Source organism: Pipistrellus kuhlii, unplaced genomic scaffold, assembly GCF_014108245.1.
Source record: "Pipistrellus kuhlii isolate mPipKuh1 unplaced genomic scaffold, mPipKuh1.p scaffold_m20_p_7, whole genome shotgun sequence".
NCBI classification, from domain to species: Eukaryota; Metazoa; Chordata; class Mammalia; order Chiroptera; family Vespertilionidae; genus Pipistrellus; species Pipistrellus kuhlii.
The window spans coordinates 17,383,537-17,399,888 of record NW_023425573.1 but is presented as its reverse complement, the minus strand read 5'-3'; the positions used below and the strand labels follow the sequence as shown (position 1 = coordinate 17,399,888).

General features: G+C 54.6%; 1 protein-coding gene across 2 annotated transcripts; it reads left to right on the top strand.

Annotated features, from left to right (window-relative positions):
- The first annotated feature begins 214 nt into the window (after window positions 1-214).
- Window positions 215-16,159, top strand: PTPRN (protein tyrosine phosphatase receptor type N). 2 transcript variants are annotated; one of them, XM_036421772.2, is made up of 23 exons: window positions 218-345; window positions 1,798-1,848; window positions 2,094-2,207; window positions 3,167-3,263; window positions 3,996-4,257; window positions 4,342-4,696; window positions 5,095-5,226; window positions 5,951-5,985; window positions 6,631-6,896; window positions 7,091-7,177; window positions 7,497-7,576; window positions 7,752-7,816; window positions 8,487-8,705; window positions 9,131-9,331; window positions 9,429-9,576; window positions 9,728-9,801; window positions 10,041-10,118; window positions 10,194-10,313; window positions 11,210-11,376; window positions 14,307-14,360; window positions 14,999-15,063; window positions 15,196-15,269; window positions 15,488-16,159. In XM_036421772.2, exons 1-23 carry the CDS (start codon window positions 231-233, stop codon window positions 15,557-15,559), a joined length of 2,931 nt encoding a protein of 976 aa, XP_036277665.1. In that variant the 5' UTR covers window positions 218-230; the 3' UTR covers window positions 15,560-16,159. The 2 variants fall into 2 exon arrangements, with proteins under 2 accessions (XP_045431691.1, XP_036277665.1); XM_045575735.1 differs by lacking the exon at window positions 1,798-1,848 and having other exon boundaries at window positions 215-345.
- The last annotated feature ends 193 nt before the right edge of the window (window positions 16,160-16,352 follow it).

The following is a 16,352-nucleotide window of genomic DNA, read 5'->3' as shown; positions in this document are numbered from 1 at the left end:
GTCCCCTGCTAAAACAGTGCTCTTACGCCACGTATGACGCACATAAGCTGAGCGTCAGAGCCGGGGGTGGACGTGTCGTCACTGCCCGCCCGGGGTTGGCCAAATTGCAGCGAGAGGGGCGTGTAGACCCCGCCTCGTAGGAGTGGCAGGCCCCGCCTTGGACCTTCCGGCAGGCTCCCGCCAGCGTCGCTGCAGCTCCAGCTGGGCGGCCAGCGCGCGGAGCCGGGAGGATGCGGCGCCCGCGGCGGCCTGGGGGTCCCGGAGGATCCGGAGGTCTCCGGGTGCTCCTCTGCCTCCTGCTGCTGAGCTGCCGCCCGGGAGGCTGCAGCGCCATTAGTGCTCACGGTCAGGAGGAAAAGGGGGAGCCGGGATAGAGGAGTATGGTGCCGGGAGCAAAACTCAGTGGGGGGTGCGGGGGAAGTGCGTCCAAGGTGGGAATCGCGGGTAGAATACGTGTGGAGCCGGGTAGGGGGAGGCATGGCGAGATGAGGACGACAAGAGGGCGTCAGACAGGAAAGGGGCGTAGGCCTGGAGGCTGGGCTGGGATGTGGGGCGGGACCTTAGAGAAGTGGGCTCCGGGGAAGATCGCGGGTTTTTTGGGGGGTGGAATGGGGGTCCATGGACAGAGGACTTAGAGACAGGCTCCAAGTCCACGGGAGAAGCAACTCGTGCCGAGGCGCCAAAGTGGCGACCGGTGCTGAGGGGTGGCGAGGTGGGTAGGAGGAGGGTGGGGGCATCCTGATCTCCGGGAGAGAGGCGTCGGGGCCGCGAGCTTAGGAGTCCCTGCTGCCTGTAGAAAATCAGGCCGAGGGGAGGGAGAGTCAGGGTTTCTCTTTGTGCCTAGAGAGCCAGATTGCTGTGTTCTGATCTCCGACAAGAGGGCGACAGCTGGGGGAGGGGACATAGGAGCGTGAAGAGGGAAGGGTCCTCTCCCATCCCCTTCCCCACCGCCTGGCCCAGTGCTGACTCACATCTCATCGGGCAGAGACAGTCAGCGCTGACTCATGGGCAGGGGGAGGGTGGGAGTTAGGGGCTCCTGGGAGAAGGGGTACAGCCTAGCTGTCTGGCGTCCTCCTTCACCACGGGCTTGGAGGCAAATGAAGGATACTTCCTGTGGCGCCGTGTTGGTAGGATGGTAGATGAAGGCTGGAGCGAGCGGTGGAGGGGTCAGATCCCGTGGAGACTCCTCGCCCTGTCACCCCTCCCTTCCCATAACTGCTTCCAGGCAAGCCCTCCGGGCTCCAGGCTCCAGGCTCCAGGCTTCAGCACCGCGGACAGCGCCAACGGGCGGGGGGGGGGGGGGGGAGCCGTCCAGAGTGGTGACCGTGTGGGAAGCACTGCCTTAAAATTACCCCACCCTCTTCCCTTTCCCACACAGAAGGGAGATGTGCTAGGGTTTTTACCGCTTCTGAGTCCCGGGCTATCATAGTTAGAATGCTTTTGGAGATTTGGGGAGAAAAATCCTCCTTTCCTCGGAATTTGGCCACAAACGCCCCCATGGTAATTCTATGAGCATAGAAGGTTTAATCCTACCCCCATGCACAGGGAAAGCTCCTTTTCCCCATCCTTCAGTTAAGTGAACTGAACCTTTATGGAAAGGATCCAAGACTCACAGATGCTTAAAACCCAAAGCCAGACACTGTGTTCCCTTCTCTTAAGAATTCTAGGCCTCTTACCTCCTCTTCCTTAGGATGGAAAAAATAGACCCATCTGCTTCTCCCTTTCCCAGCCTGTCCATCCATCTGACTATTCTATGTGTGGTTGTCTGAACCTCTGCTCACCTGTCTCTCTCTACAGGCTGTCTGTTCGACCGTAGACTCTGCTCTCACCTCGAAGTCTGTATTCAGGGTGAGGCCTGGGTATAGGATTTACAAGATGGGGAGGGGGGGGGGGAGACACACACACACAATAGACTTGGGGGGGACGCTGGCGGGAGAAGGGATACTGGGCTTGAGCAGAAGGGCAACTAGCCTGGAGGAGCAGACCTCTCTGAAGTCAAGAGAGGAGATGTGGAGAGTCCTGCCCATTTGTAACCTGGACTTTGAAAGGCTTTTTGTTCAAATCCTGTATTAACAAAAATTTTGTGCTCTTAGATGGCTTATTTGGACAGTGCCAAGTGGGGGTGGGGCAGGCTCGGCCCCTTTTGCAAGTCACATCCCCAGTTCTTCAACGCTTACAAGGTGTGCTCCGACAGCTCATGTCCCAAGGTGAGGTCTGTGTGCACTGGAGGAGAGAGATGGGAACTTGGTCAGATAAGGGTGGGGAAGTGAGGGGCCACCTGACTCAAGGATTTCTCTCATGAGACATTTCTATCACACCCATTCTTAGAGCCACACCTTTTCAGCCCTTGCTGGACAAGGAAGCAAGATAGGAGTGGAGTGGAACCCTAGAGATAGGCTCTTCACACTTAGACTCTCTGGAGGAGTCCAGAGGAGGCTTCTAGAAGAAGCCACTGGAACAAAGAAAACTAAGTTTCAGGATTAACAAAAAGACTATAAATAATAATTATGATAATAGCCGAAACCGGTTTGGCTCAGTGGTAGAGCATCGGTCTGCGGACTGAGGGGTCCCAGGTTCGATTCCAGTCAGGGGCATGTACGTTGGTTGCGGGCACATCCCCAGTAGGGGGTGTGCAAGAGGCAGCTGGTCGATGTTTCTCTCTCATCGACGTTTCTAGCTCTCTATCTCTCTCCCTTCCTCTCTGTAAAAAATCAATAGAATATATTTTAAAAAATAATAATAATTATGATAATAATAATAGCATTTATTGGAAGTTCACTATGTGACAGGCACTATTCTAACCACTTTATATTGTGTTATTTTAATTATCACAACACATCTTGGGAGGTATAAATGCCCATATCACAGATGAGAAAACTGAGGCTCAAAAAATTTCAGCAAATTGCCCAAGGTCACACAATTAGTGAGTGGCAGAGGGTTGAAACCCAATCTTACTGGAGGCAGTCTGACTCCAAAATCTGTTCCTGAGGGTGGGAGGAGGATAGCTCAGATCACCTACCAGGTCTCTGAACCTCTCCACTGCTCCTCTGCTCTGTCAAACTCAATATACTGCAGGGAAGGGGCACAGTGGTGATCTCTACTGATCCCTGTTACTGGACCCTCAGACTGTGCTGAGCCAACCTTACCCTATCCTGCCCCCTGGCAGGATTGTCCTGGCATGATGACCTCACCCAGTATGTGATCTCCCAGGAGATGGAACGCATCCCCAGGCTTCGCCCCCCTGAGCCCCATCCAAGGGACAGGTAGGCATTTTTTCTCAACCACTTAGCACCATAAAACTGGTGGGTCTGTGGCCTTGCTGGTGGACAGAGGGAGGGAGATGGGTGTCAAGGTCAGCAGGCTGAAGTATGGATATAAGAAGTACAGGAATGGACATAAACCCGGTAGGAGCAGAAATTGCTTAATGTTCAGTTTCATTATTGTGTTGAATTGTATATCGTAGGCGATACTGTCATTTTTTTGTGGTGAGGGCCTCTGAAGGCGTTGTTCAGACCCTGTAAAGCAGAGAAAGTAAATGAGGGCATGGGGCACAGATGATGATACAAGTTTGAAGAAGGTAGAGTGGGGTAGGGGTGCAGAGTATTGAATATTTGAACCTACATGGAGAGTAGGGGACATGCACCCAGGGGCAAATGGACAGTGCAGCCACAGTTCATCTAGAGAGGCTCCAGGCTGCCTTCCGCTGCTGCTGTCCTCCCTTTCTCCATCCCTACTCAAGTTTCCCTAGTTTCTGCCCCTGTGTTTCGGGACCCAGGCTTACCAGGGAGGCTGTCACTTCTTCCCCAGGCTTGGCTTTCTGGCCTTCCCCGTGCTACTCTCTCCTCCCCTGAGCTGCCTCATTTTTTAAGAGGTCAGCCTCACTCTAAACTGCTGAGCCTGTCTGGCCCCATCGGCTCTGCCTTGTAGGCTCCATATGCCCTTGCCCCACACACCAGCCTCCTCCCCTCCCACACACACTTTGCTTTCCTCCCCAGATCTGGCTTGGTGCCCAGGAGACCTGGTCCCGCTGAGGAACTGCTTTTACAGGGCATGCCCACTGGCCCCGCCCCTGCAGCCCCACACCGACTGCTTAGACCTCCAGCGGGTGGGGACGGGGCTGGGGCTGGCTCCTCCCTGTCCCCTCTGCAGGCTGAGCTGCTGCCCCCCCTCCTGGAGAATCTGCTGCTGTCCCCACAGCCCCCTCACCCTGCCCTGAGTTATGAAGCTACTCTGCTGCAGCCCTACCTGTTCCATCAGGTGAGCCCTAGACACTGCCCCACCCCCCTCCCTAATCCCCCAGCCCTGATGTCTGCTCTTACCTGGATTTCTGGTTTTCCACAGTTTGGCTCCCGCGATGGTTCCCGGGGCTCAGAGAGCTCCCCAGGGATGGTCAGTGTTGGCCCTCTGTCCAAGGCTGACCCCCCTGCCCTCTTCAGCAGAACTGCCCCCAAAAACATGTTTGGGGCTCACCCTGGCCACTCCTATGGGGACCCTCCAGGGCCTTCACCTGCTCAGCTTTTCCAGGAGTCAAGTCTGCTCTACCTGGCCCAGGAGCTGCCAGTGCCCAGCAGGGCCAGGGCACCAAACTTGCCAGCACCAGGGGACAGCAGCCAGGCAGAGGACTCCTCGGAGAGCTATGAGGAGGAAGGACTAGAGGGTCTCGGAGAGAAGACTCCTTCCCCAGCAGAGCAGCCAGGTAATAGTCCTCAGCATCTGCTTGTGGAGGCTGCTTCTGGGAGGCTATCCTGACTATCCTTGTACTTGTTAATTTGTCCTTAAAGCCATTCAAACACTGAATTAATGTTTATTGATATACTCATCTATGCCAGGCACTAGGTAGACAGTGTGGGTACAGAGTAGGTGGAGCTGACATGACTCTTTCAGATGGAGAGTCTAGGAGTCCATGGTCAGCCCAAGTTTTGTCTTGGCCCCAGGAAGATCTTTCCCCCAAAGTGTGGACAAGGGCTGGAAGGGGAGAACATTAGTGCCTTGGTGTTTGAAAAAAACCTCTTAAATGTGCTAGTCCCCTCCTACCCCCAACTCACACATCTGAGTCCTACAAGTCCATTTTACTACCAGCCCTTTGCTCTGCAGATGTGACTCTGCAGAGACTGGCAGCTGTGCTGGCGGGCTACAAGGTGGAGCTGCGTCAGCTGACTCCTGAGCAGCTCTCCACTCTCTCGACCCTGCTGCAGCTGCTGCCCAAGGGTGCAGGACGAAATCCGGGTGAGTCTTCAAGCAGAGAGACTAGCAGTGGTCTCGTGCCCCACCTTTCAAGATCAAATGTAGCAGCCTAGAGGGGAAGGGTCAAGGTTAGGCTCAGAGTTTTTTTGAGACATGGAGTCATTGCCAGCAAAGGGCAAGGAGCAAGGGGGTGCAGTGATGATAGTTTTGAGAGGTGTGGCCAATGACAGAGGGGAGAGTTAATAAACAATGAACTCCCAAACCTGAATAAAAGGGATGACAAGGCCAAAGCAAGGCTTAGTCTTCCCACTAGAGGTGGGCTCCCACCTGGTCCCCATATTCCCAAATTAAAAAAAAATAATAAGAAGAAAGAAGCACAGAGCCCTAGCCAGTTTTGCTCAGTGGATAGAGTGTTGGCCTGTGGACTGAAAGGTTCCAAGCTCGATTCCAACCAAGAGCACATGCCCAGGTTGTAGACTTGATCCCCAGTAAGGGCTGAGCAGGAGGCAGTTGATCAATGATTCTCTCATCATTGATGTTTCTATCTCTCTCTTCCTCTCTGAAATCAATTAAAAAAAAAAAAAAGCACAGAGACATGAGGCCATGCTAAGGATGAGACCAATGATAGAGTCTTGGTCACTGATGGAGAGGAAAGAGGCCACTGCAGGTGTAACAAGCTCAGGCCTCTGGCCCTTCCTGCCATCTGTGTTGTGTGGACCTTGGCCTTGGCCCTTTGCCCAGAGTCTTGTTTTTCCTGTCTCTACAGGAGGGATTGTAAACATTGGAGCTGACATCAAGAAAGTGAGTTCCCATTACCTCTCTGATTCATAAGTGCCCCATGGCAGCAAACCCCCTTGCTGAAGTCTAAACCTCAGAATCAGGACCCAGAATTGTATTCTCCTACCAAGGCCCATAGTCATTGCCTAAGTTTCACCTCAAGTTGATGGCAGAGCTCAGACTAGAAGCTAGCATTTCTTGATTCACTGCTTTTTTCAATACAATCATTTGACATCATGCTCTGAGGAGCCCCAAGGGAAGTGGGGAGCTGTGAGCAGGCGGGTTCCTAATGTTCCTGGAACTTGAGGAGCTCTAGCTGTTTCATGTCAAAGATTTTGTTGCCAAATCAGAGTCTAAAAACTATTGACTGCCTATTCACCTACCTACCAAACCACGCTCCCAAGATTCCCCGCACTCCAGCCCCATCCTGTGGATTATCACAGATCATATTCCACTCATTCACTCCTTCATTTATTCATCTATTAATACTTGGCTTACTTTTTTTGGGTGCCCTCTTTGTACCTAAACATGCACTGAGCCCTGAGGATACAGAAAGAAACAAGTCCTAAGCACCATTGTGTTCAAGGTCCAGGGTCTAGACTCCCAGCCCAAACCCACCCCCAGCCCTTCCACTATACAGAGACCATACTTTTCATCTCTTCTAAACAGACAATGGAGGAGCAGGTGCAGGGTAGAGACGCAGCGGAGCCTGCACCTCCTACACCCTCCCTGCCTGGAAACCCCACCGCCCACCCCATCTCCGATAAAGCCCAGCAGGTGCTGAGCTCTGAGCCCCCCAAAGCTGCTGGCCCCCCTGCCATGCCTATCCTGATGGAGAAGAAAAGTCCACTGAGCCAGAGCCAGCCCACGGTGGCGGGGCAGCCTTCAGCTCGGCCCTCAGCAGAGGAGTATGGTTACATTGTCACTGACCAGAAGTAAGGGCTCCAGCCTGGGGAGGCCTTCCAGTCCCCTGGGGGTTGGGCTGGCTTGCCTGGCAGGAAGCAGAGAGTAGAAATCCACGTGTGAAGTAGACAGGGGGTGGGCTGCTCTGCACCCTTGGAGGTGGCCTGTTTCAAAAAAGTGGCCAAGATGGTCTCCACCTCTTCCTCTGCCTGCTGCCCCCCTCCAGGCCCCTGAGTCTGGCTGTAGGAGTGAAGCTGCTGGAGATCCTGGCTGAGCATGTGCACATGTCCTCGGGCAGCTTCATCAACATCAGGTGGGGCTGGTATCTGGCTGGGGAGGCAGGGATCTAGAAGGCAGGTGGCTTGAGTGGGTAGGTGGCTGGAGGAACTCAAGGGAGGAGGGGAAGAGTCCAAGGTAGGGTAAGAGATGCTCCCAGGTGCATTGGAGGTACAGCCACACCTAGCCCTGCAGCTGGCCTCATCCAGTGTCTCCCTGGCTTCAAATACCCTTGTAAGGCATCTCTGATTGGCTTCAATCCCACTCCTCTAATTGGAAGAGGGTCAGAGCTGGCCTCTCTTTCAGAGTCTTGGGTCTATGGTGGGTGAGGCAGTAACATAGCTCCTATTTGGCAGTGTGGTGGGACCAGCTCTCACCTTCCGCATCCGGCACAATGAACAGAACCTGTCTCTGGCTGATGTGACCCAGCAAGCTGGTAAATCCTGCCTGGCCCCAGCCCCAGCCCTAGTAGGATATACCCAGGCCTATGATTGATGCCCCCTTTGAAATAGTCCAAATTCACATGGGCTCTGCCTGCCAACTGGCATAGCATGACATGAGGTGGGGACCAGATGGGACTGGAGATAGCCTGACCTATGTCCTCCCTGCAGGGCTGGTGAAGTCTGAACTGGAAGCACAGACAGGGCTCCAGATCTTGCAGACAGGAGTGGGACAGGTACAAACTAACTGCACAATCAGTCAAAGCCCTAGGACTGACATTTCCAACAAAAGGTGGAGGCAAACTTGACCGGAGAACAGGGAGCTGAACTCTTATATACTTGGCTGGCTCACCCACTTCTCCAAAGCTGCCCTTCCCCATGCAGTTTGTTTTTCTGGCCAGCAGATGGCCCCAGTGGCTCCTCCCTGCAGGACCAGCCTTCCATACATAGGAAGGTAGCATGTTTGGCAAGAACTAGTGGAGAGCCCATAGCCTTCAGAGCAATCTCTAAATTCCAAAGGACAACCTTGCACAAAAAAGACATTAAACTCAAACTATATCTCGATTTTTCATCCAACACCGATGCCTCACAGTCTATTTGATTCCTTAGGTTGTCTGTCCACTTCTCTAGTTCCATTTTTAAATGCAAGGACTCCTAGTGGGGTCACCCACTAAGCCTCCAGCAACTAAGTGTGGCTGAGTTGGTCTCATGGGGATTGAGAAGGAAGATTTGGGGTCCATCTGAGCCCTTCTGCCTGTACCATCATGCCTCTGCTCTCCCAGCTTTGCCCCAGGAGTTACCTTAGCAGGGAGTGTGGCATGGGACAGGGGTGAGAAGCAGCTCCTACATCTCTCCCTAGCATTGCCGCTCCCCCACCACCACCTTGATTCTACTTTGTTCCTGCAGAGAGAGGAGGCAGCAGCAGTCCTTCCCCGGCAGGCCCGCAGTATTTCTCCCATGCGCTCAGTGCTGCTGACTCTGGTGGCCCTGGTGGGTGTGGCCGGGCTGCTGGTGGCACTGGCCGTGGCTCTGTGTGTGCGGCAGCATGCTCGGAAGAGGGACAAGGAGCGCCTGGCAGCCCTGGGACCTGAGGGGGCCCATGGCGACACCACATTTGAGTACCAGGTGTGCAGCCCCAGAAGCTTGCAGAGGAGATGGAATGGAAGGGGTTTGGGAGTCTGGGTCTCACCTGGGATGAGGGTGGGGAATTGGATGGGAAGTGAGTGCCCATCCCTCGGAATGTTTGAGAGGATCTGGAGAAGCCCCAGTGGGAGTGTTGTGGGGTGTTTTGAATGGGTTGGAATAGGAAGCAGATGGTCCCTAAGTTCTTCCCAGTTCTACAATTCTGGGGTTCTGGGATCCCACTCTGTAATATCTGAGGTTGTCATAGGCACCACCCATGCAGAACAGCCCCGAAAAAGGACAAGGGCCAGAACAGGAAGATGGGTGTCATTCAAAATCAGCCAAGGATGAGCCTGGGGACCCAGAATGGAACCCAGGACCCTGTTGAAAAGGCCACCCTTGCACCCCTCTGGATCCTTCCTCTGCAGGACCTGTGCCGCCAGCACATGGCCACAAAGTCCCTGTTCAACCGGGCAGAGGGTCCGCCAGAGCCTTCGCGGGTGAGCAGCGTGTCCTCCCAGTTCAGTGATGCGGCCCAGGCCAGCCCCAGCTCCCACAGCAGCACCCCGTCCTGGTGCGAGGAGCCCGCCCAGGCCAACATGGACATCTCCACGGGACACATGATTCTGGTCAGGACCAGCCTGGGCCCAGAAAGGCGAGGGGCAGGATGGTGGGGGAGGCAGGGCTGACAGAGTGGCCCAGAGCCTGGCTGTGGTGTCCCTGCAGGCATACATGGAGGACCACCTTCGGAACCGGGATCGCTTGGCCCAGGAGTGGCAGGCTCTGTGTGCCTACCAGGCAGAGCCCAACACCTGTGCCACTGCCCAGGGGGAGGGCAACATCAAAAAGAATCGTCACCCGGACTTCCTGCCCTGTGAGTGAGTCCTGCTGGCTGACCGCTCTCTGCTGGGCATTCTGGAGGGTGTGGGGGAAGAGGCTGGGCTCCTGGTTCGAGCTAAGAGGCGGAGATGCCAGGACCCCAGTAACTGGGGGGCACCTGGGGTGGGATGCGGGGGTCTGTGCAGATGATCACGCCCGCATCAAGCTGAAGGTGGAGAGCAGCCCTTCTCGGAGTGATTACATCAACGCCAGCCCCATTGTGAGTGGCCCTGGCTCCTGGCCTCACCTCTGCCCCATTTTAATTCTTTTCCCATAAACTCCATTCCTGTATGATCACCACCCGCCCCACCGGAGGCCCTGGGATTGTGGGGCCTGACATCCTAACATGGAAATGGGGGGTTTTCAGGCTTCCCCAGACCCCAGCCTGCTCCCTTTGACCAACCCTTTCCACAGAGGCGTTTCCCATTCTGGCTCACGGTGTGTCTTCCCTGCCCTCAGATTGAGCACGACCCTCGGATGCCAGCCTACATCGCCACGCAGGGCCCGCTGTCCCATACAATCGCAGACTTCTGGCAGGTGGGCTCTTGCGGGGAGGGCTTCTCCAGGTCCCAGTGAGCTTAGAATGGAGCTTGCCTGAGTCTCTATCCCTAGATGGTGTGGGAGAGTGGCTGCACTGTCATCGTCATGCTGACCCCCCTGGTGGAGGACGGTGTCAAGCAGTGTGATCGCTACTGGCCGGATGAGGGCTCCTCCCTCTACCACATATATGAGGTCAGCAGGACCCCACGGACAGGGGACAATGGGAGTGGGGAACATGGAGGATAAGCATTCATACACGTATGGCTATAGAGGTATATACACATACACATGCATACACACATATACTCATATGCAGTCTAGGGCCCAGAAGCATGTGTAAGGACTTATCGTGAAAGTTACAGAAGTAAAACTATAACACTGCTGAAACTGAGGCAAGAAGTCAAGAGCCAAAAGACAGGGAAGATGAGTGTCCCCAAAGCCCATGATTTAAGATCTACTTCAATTAAGCCCAACTTGGCTCCGAGTTCCCTGGAAGCCAAAGTGGGGAAAGAAATACCATTAGTCACACGTGGCGTATGAAAAATAGGAATGTGCTTTTCCTTTAAGAGAGAGGGAACTGAGGCAAAGCAGGGGAAGGGAGAACCAATTCCCAACCAATGGGAGGGTCCCCCTGTATGACCCGAGACATAAGAGCACCACAGAAGCTTCTCATGACCAGACGAACACTAGTCTTTCTTAAAGAACAAAGTTTTTGTATTGGTCTTGCTCATAGTCAAAGAAAAAGTGTCAAATGAAAATATCGCAGAATTTCAGTTTATGTGTGTGTGGCACAGACACTTTCCTACACTATGTGAGGAAGAGGAAGGAGAAACTGGCCTCAAGAAGCTCATTCTAGTTATGTCTGGGTGGAAAAGCCACCAGTTGCCCTAAGCAGTAGGTAAGTGACACAGGCAGCTAGGATTCTTGGGCACAGCTGGGAGACTGGGGCAGGTGGTTGGGTAAGCTTCTCGAGGATTCAGAATTTGAAGGAGCCTCTGAGGCCGGGAGGATTTGAAGAAGCCAAGGAGCGAGCAGGCAGACATGGGAAGGGCCTGAGGTGCTCAGACCCGGACCCCATTCCTGGGCAGGTGAACCTGGTGTCTGAGCACATCTGGTGCGAGGACTTCCTGGTGCGGAGCTTCTATCTGAAGAACGTGCAGACCCAAGAGACGCGCACCCTCACGCAGTTCCACTTCCTCAGCTGGCCGGCAGAGGGCACTCCTGCCTCCACTCGGCCCCTGCTGGACTTCCGCAGGTGAGCTCACTGGATGTTATTGGCCCAACGATCAATGGGACGTCCTAAGGGAGGCTCCAAAGAGCCGGGGATCAGGAAGCTGGGATCTGGGTTCTCCACGTTCTCCTAGCTCACCAGGTCCTCCTGGCCTTGGGAGACAGACCCTTCCTGACTGAGAGCCTGGCCTCATCTCCAGCTCCCCCTTCCAAAGAGCCCCAAACCAGGACTGATGCTCTTTCTGTGCCCATCCCTCCACTCCTGTGGTCCAGGTCCATTTCTTCTCTATCAGATGTTCTTCTCTCTCTCTCTCTCTCTCTCTCTCTCTCTCTCTCTCTCTCTCTCTCTCTCTCTCTCTCTCTCTCTCTCTCTCTCTCGCCCTTTTTCTCCCCTGCCTCTCTGACTAGCTCCTTCTTATTTACCTACTTCTCCCAAGAGAGGCTCACCTTATTTCTGGCTCCTCCCCTCTCCTTCTCTCTCTCTCTGCTTGGCCCCTGCCTCCTGGATCTCGGGTTTCCTCCTGTCCTGCTCTTCCTGGCCTCTGGCACTATCTTGTGTCTGCTGTCCCCTCTCTGCCTCTTACTCCTGCTGCCCTTCTCCCCTCTTTATCCCTCTCTGCCTCTATTATTTCTCTTTTCCTGTCTTTCCCTCCCTTCCCTTTCCTCTCCACTCTCCCTCTCATTTTTTTAATCTCTCTGTATCACTGACTCACTTTTACCCTCTAGCCCATTTCTCTCTAACTGTACCCTTTCTTGTTCCCAACCATCTTTTCCCTCACTTCTGTCCCATCTGCCTTTTTTGTCTGTCTTCCCCCTCTTTATCTCTATGTCTTCATCTCCCCCTCCCTTTGTCTGTCTCCCCTTCTCTGTCCTTCCATCTCCCCTCCTTCTTCTGCCTCCCCCCCCCTCTCTCTCTCTCTCTCACACACACACACACACACACACACACAGCTGCCAGTGTCATTTTTGTGATCTGCAGCTAGTATTCTCGCTCCAGTTGCATAGTCACAAAAGTGATCATTGGCAGGTGTGGCCGCTGCATGGACAACACAGACAGAACACAGGGTCCAGGGACTACCCCAAAGGCTGCTGGGAGAGCGGGGGTTATGGGAACACAGAGAAGAGACAAATCAAAGGGAGTGTCCGAGGGTCTCTGGATTCTTGGGGACTCAGTGGAATGGGGTGGGGGCTGGGACAGGAAGCTGAGGGACTCACCCTGTCCTGACACCAAAACCACAACCAGGGCAGGCTCCAGCTTCCCGTGCTTTCCTCCCCCCGGACAGGGGGCTGAAGCCTGTCGCCCTGGCGGGGCCTCCCCCGCGCTGCGGCCTCCTCCTGCTTCTTTGCCCCTTGCCAGGCTAGCCTGAGGTCTCTAGGTGCTGGGCAGAGAGCAGAGGAGCAGAGTTGGGTGAAGACCTGGGGAGAGTTTCTGAGCCTCAGAACAACGGTTTCTAACTGACACCCATTGGGCCTGAGGCACTGGCTTCTCAAAACCAAGGCCAGGGGCATCAGAGCTATTTCCTGTTTTCCACATTTTAAAAATCTTTCTAGAACTTGGACCCATTTTAAGGCTGCCCAGGTAAGCTAAAAAGTTATGTTCCTTTGCGTTAGGCTGAATTATGTAAACCCCGTTTGCATTAGGCACCCAGAACAAATTGCCATTTAATATAGTATTTATTGAAGGTCCACCAGAGGGAAGTCTCAGAAAGTGACCCCGAGCAAGTTCATTGCCATCCTTCTGTTTCCTTACCTGCAAAATGAGATGATGACCCAGCCATACTTTAGTGGGTTGTGGCAAGAATCAAAAGGATAAAGTCCACAAAATCTAGTTTAAGTGCCTGGCACATAGCAAAGCTCGATTCTCAATACTGTTTATTATCATTATCATTATTATTAGATGGTTGGGAACCACTATTGCAACTTCTGTTCAACCCCAGCCCTCTAATGTGTAAATGAATGTGCTAGAAAAACTATGTGGACTCCTTTAAAACCACTCAAAGTCACCTTGCCCCTACAAGTCTGGGGAATCTTCCCCTGAAACAATTTATTAGCCCCTAAAACAGTCCTCCCTAGTCCTGGCCCATAGTGGGTATCAGGATTCTGCAGGTTACTCTCAAAGCAAGAAGGTTATAATGGGTAAGGGCAGGTCAGACTGGGTCACTAAAGGAAGGAGAAATCCTCTGCTTCTTGGTGAGCTGTGGTAAGGGCAGCAGAGAAGAGTCTGAGGTCCAAGTGGACCCCAAGTCTGAAATGTGACCCAACCACGGAGTGCCTGTGCTGAGGGGAGGCTGATCCAGGGGGATAGGCAGCAGCACTGCTTCGAGTTGAGGGATTGTCCTGGCCTGGATAAAGGAGCTTTGTGCCTAGAGCTATAGGACCTCCCAGCTATGAGCACTGAAGGGAACCTGAGTGGTGAAGGGGTCAGCCTGGGCAGTTGTTGAGGAGGGCAGAGGGGTGTGATGATGTGGCAAGACTGACACCTTTGAACGCACCAAAAAGCTCATTCTCCCTGAACTTCTGGGAGATGTGGCTGTTAATATTATGCATTATCGTTAATAGTAACTGCCATTTATTGAGCATCTACTGTGTGCTACACCTGGCACTTAGTTATTTACATGGATTAGCTCATGTAGACATGAGAAGAACCCTAAGTAGAAGTTTGCTATCATTATCACCCCCATTTAACAGGTTAGATCAGGGAGGCTCAAAGAGGTAAAATCAGTTGTTGCAGGTGTGTAGTCTGGGCACAGAGCTTGTAAGTGCTAAGGCAAGCCCAGTGCTACCTACACCGCCTCCAGTTCTTTGCCTCCGGCCCTGACTCCTCTCTCCAGCCCTCTCCCCTCCTCTGTTCTGGGCTTGTGGGGAAAAAAGAGAGAGGGGTCCACAGATGTGTGTTTCGCTTTTCCTTTCCCTCTGCTGATGCCCTCTGGCCCTCACACCCATTTCTTGTTGCAGGAAGGTGAACAAGTGCTACCGGGGCCGCTCCTGCCCCATCATTGTGCACTGCAGGTGCGTGCAGGGGGCTGTGAGATGGGGATGGAAGGGGACAAGATGGCTCGACATGGCCCAGAGGTGGAGCATTCCTGAAATTGGCCCCGCTGGCCCTATACCCTACCCAATGCGCATCTCCACGCACACCACTTGCCTGTGCCCTGGATGCCGGCTGGCCATCTGCAGCCCGTGGGCTACATTCAGCATACCATGCTTTTAATGGCCCATGAGCTAAGAATGGTGTTCACATTTTTCAATGGTTAAAGGGGAAAAAGAAAAATGAGCAACAGAGACTCTACGTGACCCACAAAGGTAGAAATATATTCCATCTGGCCATTTACACAAAAACGGGCTGGAAACCCATCCATTTCCTCCTGCCTCCTCCACCCTAGGGTTGAGCCAGGGCTCATCTTTCTCACTGGCCTACTGCCCAAGTGACACCCCAGAGGTCCCAGGCTTCCAACTCAGGGCCCAGTTCCCAGGGCCCAGGTGCTGTAACCGTTCCCTCAACCTTAGCTCACTGACACCCTCTCCGAGCCAGTTCTAATGGCTCCACCAGTGTCCTCCCACCCCAGGCCTTCACACCCTCTCCCCACCCCCCGCCCCGTCTGCTGGGTCCTGCGCTGGGCTGAGGCCGTGGCCCTCTCCCGTTTCAGTGATGGTGCAGGGCGGACTGGCACCTACGTCCTCATCGACATGGTACTGAACCGCATGGCAAAAGGTGAGGACCTTCCCCACAGTGCCTGCAGCCCAGCCCAGGCTTTGCCAAGCCTCCCACCCCAGGATGGCCCAGCCACTGGGTCCTGTCCTCCTCTGGACACCCCCTGAGCTGCCCTGTGCCCCCTGCCCCCAGGAGTGAAGGAGATTGACATCGCCGCCACCCTGGAGCATGTCCGCGACCAGCGACCTGGCCTGGTCCGCTCTAAGGTGACTGTTCTTCCCTGCCCCCTCCCTCACTGCCACCTTTCCCTGGGAAAACCAGCAGCAGCTGCCTCTCCTGCCTGCCTCCCTGCCTCCCTGCCTGCTGTGTGGCCACCTCCCACCCCCCCAACCAAGTGGCCACTCAGCTCCCCTTTTTAAAGGCCCCTTGAGGCCTGAGCAGAGATCAGGCCTTCCCATAACTCTCCTCCCACTCCCCTTCCCAGGACCAGTTTGAATTTGCCCTGACAGCTGTGGCGGAAGAGGTGAATGCCATTCTCAAGGCCCTGCCCCAGTGAGCCCAAGGGGCCCCCAATGGGCAGCCTGGCCCCGCCCCTTCTATGCCTGTGTGAGCATCTATCTGTGTACCCACTCCTCATTTCCCACCCGCACCTTGGTCCCTCCTGGGCAAGGCCCTTCCAGGAGTGTTAGGAAGGTACGGGAAGGGGGAAGGGGCAGGCCTGCTCAGCCTCACACACATGGAGCCCCAGGTGTCCCATGGGGGAGCTGGCAGCCAGCCAGGAGAGCTGTGGGCAGTCACTGCACCCAGAGCCTCCTCCTGCCTGATCTCCCTGGCCCGCCTCTCCCGCTCCTGGATGCTCCAAACATGTGTGTGGGGACACCCCCACCTCCCACCTTCCAGTGTGGACAAAACAGGGTGGAAGGGCCGCCATCCCCAGCTTCCCCTGCTTCTCCAGCCCCTGCTGCCTGCTGTTCCGGCGCCCTGACCCACATTCTGGCCCCTCCCCTTCCTGCCCTCACCCTCAGCACTCCTCTCCCAACACCCTGCCTTTTGTCACGTGCTGCTCAACTTTCTCCCTCTGGCACAGAACATTTCTAGAAAAATCTACTTTTGTATCGTTGTGAATAAAGTTAGTGTGTTGTGTGTGCAGCTGCAACCTGGACTCCCACGCACTCCTGTCTGCTCTGCTTCCAGACCGGGGCCGCAGCCTCTGTCTGGAGCCAGCCCATGGCCCTTGGGAGAGGCGCAGGCTCTCCAGGGTTCGAATGGGAGCTAATAACCTGGAGTTGGCAGAGTTAGGATTCAAACCCAGGCATGCCAAACCTCTTCAATGCCTCTCGTCTCAGTTC